A 13,699-nucleotide genomic window follows, 5' to 3' on the forward strand; every position below is an offset into this window, starting at 1 on the left:
TGGAAACATTTGTTCAACGAGGTGACTACCTGTGAATAAGTGACTGGTTCTCCTATATTCAACTCTACCTTGAGAGTAACCACGATGCAAACTCATGCAAGAATTCGCTTTAAATGAAAGAGCAAATTTATTGCCTGGAACACCGTTTTTATTAAATACAGAACGAAGATCATTTGAAAATCTATAAGTCAAGTATCTTGCTAGGTATCACTCAAAACGCACGCAAACGCTCTCATAAACAACATCGAGGAAGCCACCATAGCGCAAAGCCTACAGATCATAGATTCTGACCAGAATTTTTCAGTGTACGATAAGTTTAACTTCGAAATTCAAGCATGCACTGAAGTGGGGGGGGGGGGGGGGGCACTGGTCGCAGTGAAATTCAGAGTGGTCAATACGTCACTCCGATGCCAGTTGTCATGTTAAATCACGTTAGTTTGGCACTCAAGTGTATATTCCTCTCATATCGCCGCAAGCTTCATACCTAGCAAAAAATGTTAAGATCATCCCTATTATCATCATATGACGCAAAACAGCAACGGTTATTATTATTTCAAATGGGTGGACCTTTCTCAAATTTACCGTGCTTACAGTGTACTTTGGCGCAGTCACTCCAACAATGCGAACACATCAATCAGACGCGCGAATTACCGAATATCTGAAATTCGTCTTTTTCCACTTCAGTCCTCCTCACACAAATATCGTGTCAAAAATAGTTGTAAGCGTTTGGCGGCTATAATTACCGTCGGTAATATCATGCTGGAAAGATGGTTTCATATGAGCTGCCTGATAAGAACTGTCTCATCTAAATAAAGAACAAACAAAGCAACATTTTCACACTCGAATGTGCAGCTTTAACGATAAGATGACACTCATTAGACGAGATGTAGGCCATCGTCCAATGTGAAACCCGGTAATTTTCCTTCTGTGCGCTAGTCACGAGGAGACGTTCCATGAGCAGGATTCTTCAACAGAACAACATAAGAAATAGCAGTGAGTGTGTTTCTGGCTTGCAAGTTTCGAACACAAATGAAATGTTCCCTTTCATATTGGACGAGGGTGTACTGTCCGAAAGTGTAGGTGCATTTTCCAAGATAACAATATTCACCTAGTATTTAACAAAAATATGTGTAATTTCTCGCAGTATTTCTGCGCAGGAATATGCTATTTTGCTGAGAGTGGAGCTTTTATAAGAACTTCGTAAATTTTACCTTTTAAAAGAGCACGCGAATTTCTAATTTCCTACTGACTAATATATTCGCCAACGAAGAATAACAGAGTAGCATCAACATTTTTGTATATATATGTTATATATACAAACAATACAACGAATTAATTTATGCATGTTTGCAATCATTCAATTTTAAAAGTCATTCAAAGTTGAAAATATCGCACCGCTTCTTTTCTTTGCGACTATGATTGCCACTGTGTCCTCATGCTCTTCCCTGGTAGCTCTCTCGCAGTAAAGAAAGAAATGAATGGGACACTAAGAAATGAATGGGTCTCATAGTGTGTTCTACGCAACCGTCCGCAACGCAATGATAGCATTGTGATAAGTAGAATAAAGCTGCTAATTAGAGCTTTTTTCATTGAGCTTACATCCGTGCTACATATTGAATGTGTCACGGACACACCTAAGTTCAGCGATGTCTGAAGGGGTATAGTAAGCCTCATTGCAATCCCTCAACCTGGTTGCCATCAATTCTGCGATGGTGTCGCGCCTGACCTGTCCGCACACGCTCGGTTGAACCATCAGTCCGTGCGCACATTCTGCCATAAGTAGTTTGGCCGTTCGTGAGCGACTCATGGCACATGGTGATTTCATGTAAAGCTAAGTGAGACATCTTAATCATTGGTACTTTCAGAAAACATGGACATTCATATCTTGAAGAACCTGTGCTCTTCGTCTCCAGGCAGCGTTCCGGCCATTCAGGCTCGATGCAGTCTGGTCCACAAGACACTCCAATAGAATGATATACACTATAGATCATGCACTTATAGGCAGTTTGCGCTTTCCGTTTTGAACATTTCATTACTGTGTTTCTACATTCCGATATATTTCGCGCCTCTTTGAACATTTAACATTCTATCGACGGCATTATAGCGCCTTATGTATACAGAACCATACTGTTACACCAAAAGCACTGCTCTCCCAACTTTCGCATGCCCTATAAGAACAAATACAGTGCTGGCAACTGCCCTTGCATAAATTTCTGGCTCTCCCATATTCAATTCTACTTCGAGAGTTCCTTTACTTTGTGATGAACTATACAATGTTCACCCTGCTTGAGCCCTCGCAGAGTGCGCGTACTTAGCACGAGAACTCTCTAAAAACCGCAGCCACTCCAATTTTCTTTAGTGTACAAGGTTGCTACTCTTGCTCCCCAAGAAGAATTTCTGATACTGGCGTGCAACTCAGCTCGCCGGCGCGTCGCGCGGGATAGCCCGGAGAATAATCGGCCCATCGCTGACTTGAAGGAGTTGCCGTGGCTTGAACTTGAGAGGACTCTGTGATAAAATAAATAAACAAACAAACGAAATAACACACTTCTTAATGGAAACTTGGCGGCGCTCTGTAGCAGTTTAGTGACGTCATAACTGACGTAGAGGTAAACCTGGTTAAATGTTTGTTCGCTTACATGAGAGGGCGAACAAACACAAAAGTATTTTTCCGAGCGTGACAGAAACCCGCGAATACCCGCCAGATTGCCGTGCGACTGGCAGCTCGAGGCACTTTCCGTGTTTTCGCGCGTATTTGCGGTTTTACGCTCGCAAAAACACTTTTATGTACCACGTATTGAGCAAGAAACAGCTGTATCGGGAGTTTTTCATGTTGCTCTACAATTCTCTCACTAACACTTTTCATGTAATTATAATATTTGAGAAGTTGATTAATTAATTAAGACTAATTATGCAATTAGGCGGAATGCAATAAGTACTCTGAGTATCTCTAACAACGGCAAACAACATTACTTTAGTTCTGTCCAACCACGTGGCATTTGCATATTTTTAAGTCTTGGTGCATGAATGTTCGGACACCCTGTATAGTGGTCTTCAGCCGAATGTGAATCGTCGCGTGGTGACCTACGGTCTGCACGTTGGTGAAAGCATAGCCAAAGCCGTATCCATATCCCAATGTGATTGCTGGCATTTTTTCTTCTTGTCAATGTCTCTTCATGTGTGCGCTTTTCACATCAACCACGTGCGTGTATTTTTTTTTCATGTCTTCTTTCTTTTCTCTCTGGTAAGCGATGAGTACTGGCACGCGGACAGTTTTCAGCAGAGTTCAAGATAAGAGTCGTAGGCGGCACTGAAGCGAGCGGCAACATGGCCGCTCAACGCCAATTTGGCGTTTCTGATAATGCAGAAACAAATACTGCAGGGCACAGAAAAGAAAATTATCTAATAAAAGAAAAGGAACTTCATCTCGTGCAGTGCATCTGCAGCTTGAGGACGCACTTGCGGACTATGTGCGTGAACTTATTGCGCGCTCGGCGCTCGCTATACCTGTGACTACAGTAGACTGCGGCTCCGATGATGGATGATCGATGTCGTTACGAAAATAAACGTTTTGCGATGTCTTTCTTAAATTTTCTTAAATTTATTTCTTTCACTTCAAGGTTGGGGGTCACCTTATATTCTCACTCAAGCTATATTCCTGTTCATGCGGTATTCTATTAAAATCGGCAGTATTAATAGAAAATATGCGAAATTCCACAGCAGAATTTTTCACGCATCAACCTTCCTGAATAAGCACACTCGAAGCTAAAAGACACGTTTTGAAAATTTCGACAGTGTGAGGAACGAAAGAAAACAGGGAAGGCAACACTACTCCACGCTCTGACACATGATATACGATATTCGCCCGAGACCGCCAGTTTGATTTGTCCAGACGAAGTGTGCAGAGAAGAGTACTTGTATGCTTTGTCCGCAGCTCACTATACTTAACGATCGCCGACACGCCCTATATGTGCCTTTCATACCTCTATACTCCACCCTTCTCAAATCCTCCTCTCCACAATGCTATACTCCTGTGCACAACACACGCTCTTCACATTTATCCTCTTCTTCACAGCACAACTACCACAGCCCGAAAACCCCTCCCGGTCCGCAAAAGAAACATTAGCTTTAATATCAGGAGCAAATACATATTGTCAAGCCCTAATCAGTTGTAAAGTCATGTACGCACCATAGTTTCAGCGCAGGTTTCAAGTCTGACGCGCCGAAGCAGGCAGGCGAGAGTTGTCTTGACCTGCAGCATGCCGAGTCGCATCCCTATGCAGCTGCGTGGTCCATGGCCGAAAGGCATGAACGTGAACGGCTTCACGCTGTCCTTGTTTTCCGGTAGGAATCTGTTTGACAGAAGGCGGTTGCAATAAACGGATGTGAGAAGATCCACAGGGGATGACAACCCTCAACTTTATTTAAACCAGTGCATACTGACTGTGGAGCATGAAGCACCATCATATTGGTGCAGTGAAGTGACCCTCAATCAGGCATCGTCTTATATTTTTGCGACACAGGCAATGGTGCTGGATGAGAAACAACGTTATCGATGTTTGAGGCTGCGGTAGGCTCTTACGCAGACGAAATATAACGCGATACAAGTAAATCACCCGTGAAGTCTCCCTAATATTATCTCGAGAATATTCCATTGCTACTCAAAAACCGGGCTCGCGCTCAACAGGCGTATGCCATTACAATGACGAAGACGTCTGTTGAATTCTTTCTGCGCACCACTCTCCGGCTAACGGAGATATTCACAGCATCGGACCATGATCAGCAGATCCACGTTTACGCATAGCAGATTACCTTACTAAGCTCGCTCGCACACATTGATGTTATGCCAACCGCCAAAATTTATTTACGATTAAGGTAAGTGACTTTCTTTCCTCTGGTAATATTCCAAAGCACTGCCTGTATAACTACTGAGACCAAAATACTGAAGTCTTAATAAGTGTGATTTACTACGATGCTTGAAAGTCGTCTTTTTTTCATTTAAGTATTTGAGTCTTTGTAAAGATAGTATTAGTATCGGTTACAAAAAGTGTTCCGTGTAAACTGCCAGCTAACGCAGCCCTTCGCAAAGGTATACGCACAAATGTACCTTTCTGGATTGAACTTTTCCGGCTCGGGAAAATATTCAGGATCGTGATGGATACCCGCCGAAGGAACGTCCACGCACATGCCCGGCTTGAAGCTGATGTTGGCCACTGTGGTTTCTTCCGTACACTGACGCATAATTCTGTAAAAAAAAATTGTACAAACAAAATAGGGCGTAGTGTAAACGCAACGGTTCTTCACCCTCATATATTAAAACTTTATATCTGACAGTATAAATGTCCTAGTTTATCACAGCGAAGCTGTTTATGACTAGGGTTTTGTGCATTTTTCGTGTCCGTCAACAAAAGCTATCGCCACAAGCAATAGCTCGAGCGTCGTCGTCTGCTCCCACAGTTGGCTCGTTGGCGCCCCTCGGCACAACCGCGCGAACGCGCTCATGCCGCTGCTCACGCGTTCGTCGTCGTCGTCTTCTTCTTCCACAACTGGCTCCGTTGCTGCTCATCATTCCAGCGTAGAATTGCACTTCTCTTCTGTTGTCGTAATTAATGGAGAGGCCACATTATTTTTATTTACGGAGATGTGAACCATTGCTTAAGCGGTGTGAGCTATTCATTGTCTTAGGTGACGGACGAATTTAATTCCAGAGGTTATACGAGAATGTGTGTTCGTACCTATAGTCACGATTACCACCGATCAGGACAATAAATATTGTAACGAATGGTTCAAGGAATTTAGAGACAACTATTTGTTGCGGGCTAACTTGTGCCCGGCAAGTAAATAAAAAAGATGACTGCAGTGTTCCAAGCAGGAGATCAAGAAACCTTCTTCTTCTTTTACTCGAGCGGCGCTTCACTTCTTTTTCTTATATTATTCGCCGACAACGACTAATGTTTGCGAGCTATGCTCAGACCTAGCTAAATTGTAAAACATGCTCTGGCGGTGCCCCATGTTACACGACGGCGATGGCGTCACGTCGTCCGAATGGGAGGCTTCCCTTATAAGCTGCCCCGATCTTGAAGTACAGCTATGGGCTGTCCATCGGGCCCGCGACGCAGCAGAGAGGTTCGGCCCTTCTGTACCGACGTTTGAGCGGCCCGCTACGTACGTGCTGACGCGCGTTCCGAAGGACCTTAATAAAGTTTTACCATACCATATACGGTCACATACGATGCGAGCGCGTGCGGCGAATGCGCGTGCGATTATGTCTTCGTCTTTGTTGCTTTCACAAATAAGCCGTTTCCTCTTGGAGGGCGCACGCACCTGCGCGCGTTGTTTAAAGATGGTTTCTGTCTTACGTCAATATGTTCTATACCTTTGTTCAAAATTATGTGTCACCTCTGTGTCGTGTTCTAAACAGCTTCGCTAGTCATATACCTTCACAGAGTGTAATCGCTCATGAATTTTTTTAAATAATTCGCTTTTTTCTTATGTCACGTTTGGAAACACACTTAGTATATTTAAAAAATTCGTTTATATATCAATTTTGATGCTACAGTAGTACATCCGAGTAGAGCACTGCACGGGCCGATTTTGCCCGTTTTTACGTTGGGCTGCCCGCCCGAGCCCGACCAAAAGTTTATGGCGAGACCCGAGCCCCGCCGGGCCCGGAAAAAATCTACGTTACCCGCCCGGCCCAGCCCGCCACCCCTTTACCTTAGGCCCGAGCCCGGCCCGAGCCCGGCTCGAAACCAGCCCGAACTCGGCCCGAGACCGAAAAAGACGTTTTTTTAGAGTCGAGACGCGCGAGGATAACTTGCTGCACGTTACATGCACACCACCAGAAAGTCCGAGCCCGGCCCGGGCCCGTGTCAAAAACCCGAGCCTGGCCCGGGCCCGGTTCAAAAAGTACACGTCGTGCCCGAGCTCGTGAAAAAAACTGCCCTACCCGGCCCGGCCCGGCCCATGGCCCGGGCTTTCGGGTAAGCCCGAGCCCGTGCAGTGCTCTACATCCGAGTGCCTTTTGTGTTTGCAAGCACAGTAACTTATGAAACAGAGAAGATATAGCGAGAGGATGACCGGTCTCTATTGGCCACAATATCGAGCGTCTCCTTTGCCATCAAGTGTGTCCTGGAGGTAATGCAAGATTTATTGTTCGCCGTTGTCATAAAATACACAAGACCCAGCACGTAATGCATGTATTTTAAGCAAGCGGTGAGTTTTGTGTACTTTAACATAACATGAATATCCTTGTTGAAGACATGGCAAAACGTACATAAGTACCCGCAGAGAACAATGCTAAAGAACAGAGATCACAAGCTTTCTGGGGCACGCATTCCATAGACATTAGTGCCACATTACCGACCTTGAAGAATTGAGGCAAGAATCTAGAAACTATAGGGCTGGGATAAGGTAACATTCTTATTCGCAGTATGTTCTTTTTCGGGCTCGCTCAGCGGCCCGGACGGCGCATCGTTGTCATTACGATCAAGTAATCGTGAACGGTTGATGGTAAGACAGGAATAGAATCAAGCGAGAAGAATCGCTACGTCATAAGGGCCAAGTCCCCCACCCCTTTCTGGCATATATTTACAAAAGAAGTTCTTGTGGTAAACGTTTTCGTGAGAGCTTATGCTCACTTATCGGGATGACGGATGCATACTGTAAGCGAAGGCGCCTTACTAATGACAAACATCACTTATGAAAAAAGAAAGTTTTGTGAATCAGGCTCCTTAGTTTTTTAACTAAAACAGTACAAAATGAAACCAAAAGAACTAAAATGTGCCGAAGCGAAGGCATCTGAAAAATGCCCGTTTTATGGCGCCGTCAACTGCCAAATGCACGTCATAAATCCCTGTTATGGTGCTCCACAATTATTTTTAACATGTATTTCAATTTAAAGAGAATAAAACTGCTCCTGTCTGTTCGTGCTACGGTACCTTAGTTACCAGTGCGCTTAAACTTCACCGTACTTATTTTTGGGCCGGTTTTTCAGGCCCAGCATATCCTTTCTAGAACAAGCCATAAATGGAGCATCGCAATGCTTCTTGCAGCAATATTCACCGCCGCTCCAGCAACGAGCTCTGGCAAGGCGCAATAATAAAATATTCTACCCCAACGAAGTGGATAGGCATACGATTTACATAGTCATCAGCTTAACTTAATGACCGCTGTTTCTGTATGCGCCCCAAGCTTTCAGCTTGTATTAACATAACTAGAACCGCACCGCAGCTGAGGCACTTACACTGATTCCGATGCAGTGAGGCGCAATGCCTCCTTGATGCATGCCTCGAGGCAGGGCATTTCTTGCAGTGACTCGTACGTAAGTTCACCCTGAAATAAACAGAGAAGAATACGGCTTTGCACAATAAAAAAAAAGTTGTAGTTTAGCCCGATAGGCGATGCATCGATTGCGATAGCAAATTATTAGACAGCTATACGAAGTAAGTATAGTAATTTTATCAGCCGTATCAGCTTGTATACATTCGCTTGTTAGCTAAATTAACAAGGTGGTATCACGCGCGCACAGGCAAACACAAACGCATCTCACTCGGTGACCGCGTACGCTTGCTGTCAAAACGCCGGCGTGAGGAAGCGCGGCAGCAGCAGCGAGCGAAGTGACCTTCGTGCTGCCTCTCGCGTCAACGCGAAGTAAGCGGCAATAACGCTGCGTATACGAAGCTAGGAGCCCTAGGCGCACCTAGACTTTGTCCCCATTGCAGATCGCTTTCAAGTTAGGGCCCGCGCGGCTGCGCTCAGCCGCTGCAGACGCAGCCGTCGTAGGAGTAGTGCGCCCCCCCCCCCCCCCCCCCCGGCGCCTTGCGCGCGATGAAAGACGGTGCGCTTCCTGCCCGCCTTCGTCCCTTGCACGCGCGAGATCGAGCCACCATCCTCGGCTCACCCTCGCACGCTTTCACTCGCACACACGGCATACGGCGCGCAGCCAGGGTGTTATGACATTTGTACTTTATATGTAACATCACGGCGACGCCGATGGTGACTACGACGTGGGCAGAAATGCGCCTGGAGTGTTCATGTAATTGCTATCGTAATAAAAAGACAACAAACGTGGATGAAAAGAGAACAGGTACTAAATCTCATCAAAATTAGTTTGTCTTCACTGTCCATGCCCTAACACCGACGAAAGGGTCCGCTGTAATATAGTACTTACACTAAACCTTCTTGCTGCGCGAATTCGCTTTAACACAATAAAAAAAAAGACAAACGTGGACGGAGATGAGACAGGTAAGTAGCGATTCCGTGCTGTTAACACTAACTGCGCGTAACAGATGCATTGAACCTAACAGTGATTCTGTCGCTCGCTCGTTCATTCGTTTGGAGAGCCTTCTCATGTAGACTAATCATAGTTTTGTTTCTGTTATATGCAGTATGTTTGTGCTCGTGCTGTGTTTTTTTTCTGTTACATCAAGGTACTGTCGCGGTACATAGGCAGTGGGGGCCCTAATTTAGTTACCTTCGGACCTGCAGCCTTGTCGACTTCGGCTATGACGCTGTTCTGGTATTCCGGGTGAAGTGCCAGGTAGTAGGCAGTGAAGATGAGTGTCGTCGACACGCTCTCCACACCGGCGAGGAAGAACAGTATTCCCTGGGCCGTTATCTCGTCTAGCGTCATTTCTGCGAGAGCGTAGATGAGGCACGTTTGCAGGAGTGCGTCAGACCAGCGCATTGCGTTGCAGTTCTTACACATCCGAGGTAAACCAAGGTAAGAACGTTTCCACACACGGAACAAGTATATTTTACTTTATCGAAAGGTTTTTAAAAACTGATACGTTGATGCTCAAGTCTAATAATCGCGCTTGCTCGTTGCTGTCCATTTGGCGTAAGTGGGATTATAAGAAAAACAACAGCTCTCACGTTTCTTTTCTCCGTCTTCTTTCTTCCCGTCAGCGCTGACCTCCCAGTCATAGTCCGCATCCATAAACACCTGAAGGAAGTCGTCTTCTTTCTATAAGATTGACGTCATAAACATAGACGAAGAAAGAACATTACCAATTAGTGTCTGAAAATTAATGAAAATCTCATGTTAAGCGCGAAGTACGTATTGACTATAAATAATAACGTGCAGTTCTAGGGACAATTGAAACGCTCAAGGGACAACTCAAACACACAAGAAATATAGGTGTTTCATCGACATATGTGAAAGGAAGAAGCCGCTCGGCTTTCCCCGAACACGTACAGGTAACGCTCCTTGAAATTTTCGATCAAATACATTAATTCGAGTCTATTCTGAGATTTCTTTATCTATTCTAATTTTTAAGTTTGGTTTTAATTGGTCGCTGACTGCATACTGTATAGACTCATGTAAGGGCCGCTTTTTCTTTCTCAATTTTGACGAGGCGCGGCCCTTACACAGGACCGTACTTTTTTGTTCACAATTGTGCACACCCCAATGTACCGCTGTATGATAGGTCAACGCACACGGTATTACGCAGCACGAGAGAATTCGCCGATGTGCGCGTGCAGCATTTTTTTTTTTTTTGCCCAATTGTGGGCTACCAAGTTGGGGGTGCGGCCCTTGTAAGGATATGGCTTTTACAGGAGTCTATACGGTATATTTTTATATGCAGTCAATGACTTCATTAGAGGCTGTGTACATCATAAAATGCGAGATATGACTACTAGTGTGATTTGCACGAAACGCTACAGCGATAGGAACAACTGTTATTCGGTGCTTAAATAACTTCTGTTTACTTTTATGCCATGTCAACCAACATTCTTCTAAAATTTCCAGCAAATATAGGGTTCTTGAAATTGCAACAAATTTCGAGTAGTGGACACCAGGGCATCGAAATAAGTCTACAGTTTACGTACCGAACAGCTGATCTGTATGTCGACAGAGTCGGTTGCTAATAATAATGCGTTAATTTCCATTGACCTCATTCTTGTCTATTGACAGTCCTTTTGGTGGCATAAATTAAAGAAAATATTGATGATTGCTATTCTGACTAATCATTTTAGAAACAAAACAATAATTACATTTCCACTGGGATGATTTACCTTATTGTTTGCCTTCCGTTCTTCCATGAGGTGTGAAACGAAGGCTTTAAACAGATCGGTGCTTGACTTTGGTGGGTAGTTCGGCTGAAACATCTTGTACACACCAGGCATCATGACTGCGCAATCCAGATAATAAGCAATGGAAAGTTAACCTCGCTTAACACATAATCACAGAATAAAGAAAGAAGTCGCCAAAATGTTTTACATTGGTAGTCACTGCACAAAAAACGCGGACATGATTCGAGTCCATTTTTTAACGAACGCTAATTTGGCATCACATCTGATGGACGGCATACACGCTAAACCATTTCTACATCGCATTCCCTCCAAAATTATGCTCGAGTCGCATTTCTAAGAGGCTGTATAAGAAAATTATCGTTAGCCTCTGACATCGGTTCAGGCCTGATGGGGCAATGTCGCGGCGCGGCCTTGACCGCATCGGCGTGCGACCAGACCAGACCGTGATGTGCTCAACTTAACGAGAACAAACGAGTGCATGATTGCAGTATATCATCGATACCCCTAACAACGACAGGCACTGATAGTCTCATTAACATGTCTCGCATGTCGCTCACCCCCAGAAGCCATTTCCTATGGATTAGGAGAGGTCTTGTGAGTCACTTACACATCATCACCACTTTCCAACCGGCCATGTTGCTAAATAAAGCTCCCAGGCATTTCATCAACGGATGGTCCTTGTTGTTCTCGCTGTCCAGATCGACGCTGTAGTTAAGGGCAGCCGTGGTGTCCAGCGATGCGTGTTCAATGAGCCTGCGGAAAACAGACTGCGTTTTTTTTTTCTGGGTACGTGTATCTACAGCGCAACCACACATATAGACCATCTGCACTGCTCTTCCGGGGCGGCGTCAGAGCGTTCACTTCCGACTGCTCGATTTCCACGGTGCAATCTAGAGCTAAAGTGCACTCCATGAGATTACCGCTCTAGCTGAAAACCACATGGCAAGGAATCCAACCCGGATCATGTAGTAGGCATCACGTGGCAAAGACTAGACGTGGCAACATAGCAGGTACAGTCTGTCCCATGTGGTTGCCGCTTGACGCGCATAGACAAGGCGCAGTTCCGAAATTGATCCTGCCTTCTTGGCTACATTAAGAGCTGAACACAGACTAATCGAGATTACTTGAGGCGTTACATTGACGCAGCGCTGGCTATTCGAGTTACCCGCTAGCAGTAGTACCACAACTATCGTCAGCGTATAGTTCCAGGCAGTCAATAACAGATAGGTAGACGCAATATACATACGAATTAAACAAACATGATGGCCATCTTGTTCTGACCCAGCGTCCTATTACAAAAATCTCGCACGAAATACGGCCGAAGCTTAGTCTGAGGAGCTCACGAAAATCGGTAAAACGCCAATATCGAACTCACCAAAAAACTAAGCTCATTGTTCCGGATATCTTAAGACATTTAAAACATTGACACCAACAGCGGCACAAAGAGCACTTCGTGCTGTAGCAGCCGTATTGTCTCTATAAAGAGAAGCACAGAATCAATGATACAGCTTGTTGAGTATAACTTCCGCCAACGCTATAAATCTTACTGTGCTTTTCGTATGTTACGTTATGTCATGTTATGTTATAAAACAATGTCACTTGTGCAGAATTTGTGACCGCTTAAATTTGTTTGTGCAACCGATCCAATCGATAATTATTGAACACCAAGTGTGACAGAGCTCCGAAATGCAACTATGCGGTACAGTAAAGATCCACCTATGGCCGCGTATTTACACGGCCGTGTATTTACCTACTATAGTAGCATACAACATTTAAAAAAAAAACAGCAGTTGGCGAAAAAGGCACACGGACCGCACGGGGTTGCGTTGCCCCGCCAGTCAATCACGGAAGCAAACAGAACCGTCGTCATGCGACCTTATGCGACGCGCTTATAATTTATTTTTGGGGTTACCGCCTTATTTAGGTAACAGGGAAAGTTCGAAGTACGAACTATTTGCAGCCTCGCGGAGGAACACTGGCTCACAGTTATGAGGGCGTGGGCGGGGCTTCACTGCCGACCTAAGTTGCATCCGACTATAGCCGTGTAATTTCGTGCAACTAACTATATGTAACATGTGTGTGTGTGTGTGTGTGTGTGTGTGTGTGTGTGTGTGTGTGTGTGTGTGTGTGTGTGTGTGTGTGTGTGTGTGTGTGTGTGTGTGTGTGTGTGTGTGTGTGTGTGTGTGTGTGTGTGTGTGTGTGTGTGTGTGTGTGTGTGTGTGTGTGTGTGTGTGTGTGTGTGTGTGTGTGTGTGTGTGTGTGGTGTGTGTGTGTGTGTGTGTGTGTGTGTGTGTGTGTGTGTGTGTGTGTGTGTGTGTGTGTGTGTGTGTGTGTGTGTGTGTGTGTGCGTGCGTGTGCGCGTGCGCGTGTGCGTGTGTGCGTGCGTGTGCGCGCGTGTGCGCGCGTGTGCGCATGCGTGTGCGTGCGTGTGCGTGTCTGTGAGAGAGAGAGAGTTCATTTCAGCATTAGACTTCAGTAATAACGAACTCGTCATTCGTAGCGAGAACGGAGCTCTTGTAAGTCAGAAAATGACATACATGAAAAATCAGAGTGACGCCAGGTGGCATCAGCGAAGCCAACCTCCTAAGGATCTACCACGCCTTCCTCATGAGCCATATCAACTACGTGGCTTCCGCACTAAACTGGTCGCGGTCTGAGGAAA

The 13,699-nt window shown here is 45.2% G+C and overlaps 1 protein-coding gene across 1 annotated transcript in view; it reads right to left on the reverse strand.

Annotated features, from left to right (window-relative positions):
• LOC119445033 (uncharacterized) overlaps positions 1-13,699 on the reverse strand; it is a 125,410-nt gene that overhangs the window by 49,884 nt on the left and 61,827 nt on the right. The window contains exons 22-28 of the mRNA XM_049664846.1: positions 11,645-11,790; positions 11,020-11,135; positions 9,877-9,967; positions 9,476-9,636; positions 8,246-8,334; positions 5,108-5,245; positions 4,190-4,352 (exon numbers count right to left, since the gene is read on the reverse strand). Of these exons, the coding sequence (XP_049520803.1) occupies positions 4,190-4,352; positions 5,108-5,245; positions 8,246-8,334; positions 9,476-9,636; positions 9,877-9,967; positions 11,020-11,135; positions 11,645-11,790 (904 nt within the window). The remainder of the gene's footprint in view (positions 1-4,189; positions 4,353-5,107; positions 5,246-8,245; positions 8,335-9,475; positions 9,637-9,876; positions 9,968-11,019; positions 11,136-11,644; positions 11,791-13,699) is intronic.

This window comes from Dermacentor silvarum, chromosome 3 (genome assembly GCF_013339745.2).
Source record: "Dermacentor silvarum isolate Dsil-2018 chromosome 3, BIME_Dsil_1.4, whole genome shotgun sequence".
NCBI lineage: Eukaryota > Metazoa > Arthropoda > Arachnida > Ixodida > Ixodidae > Dermacentor > Dermacentor silvarum.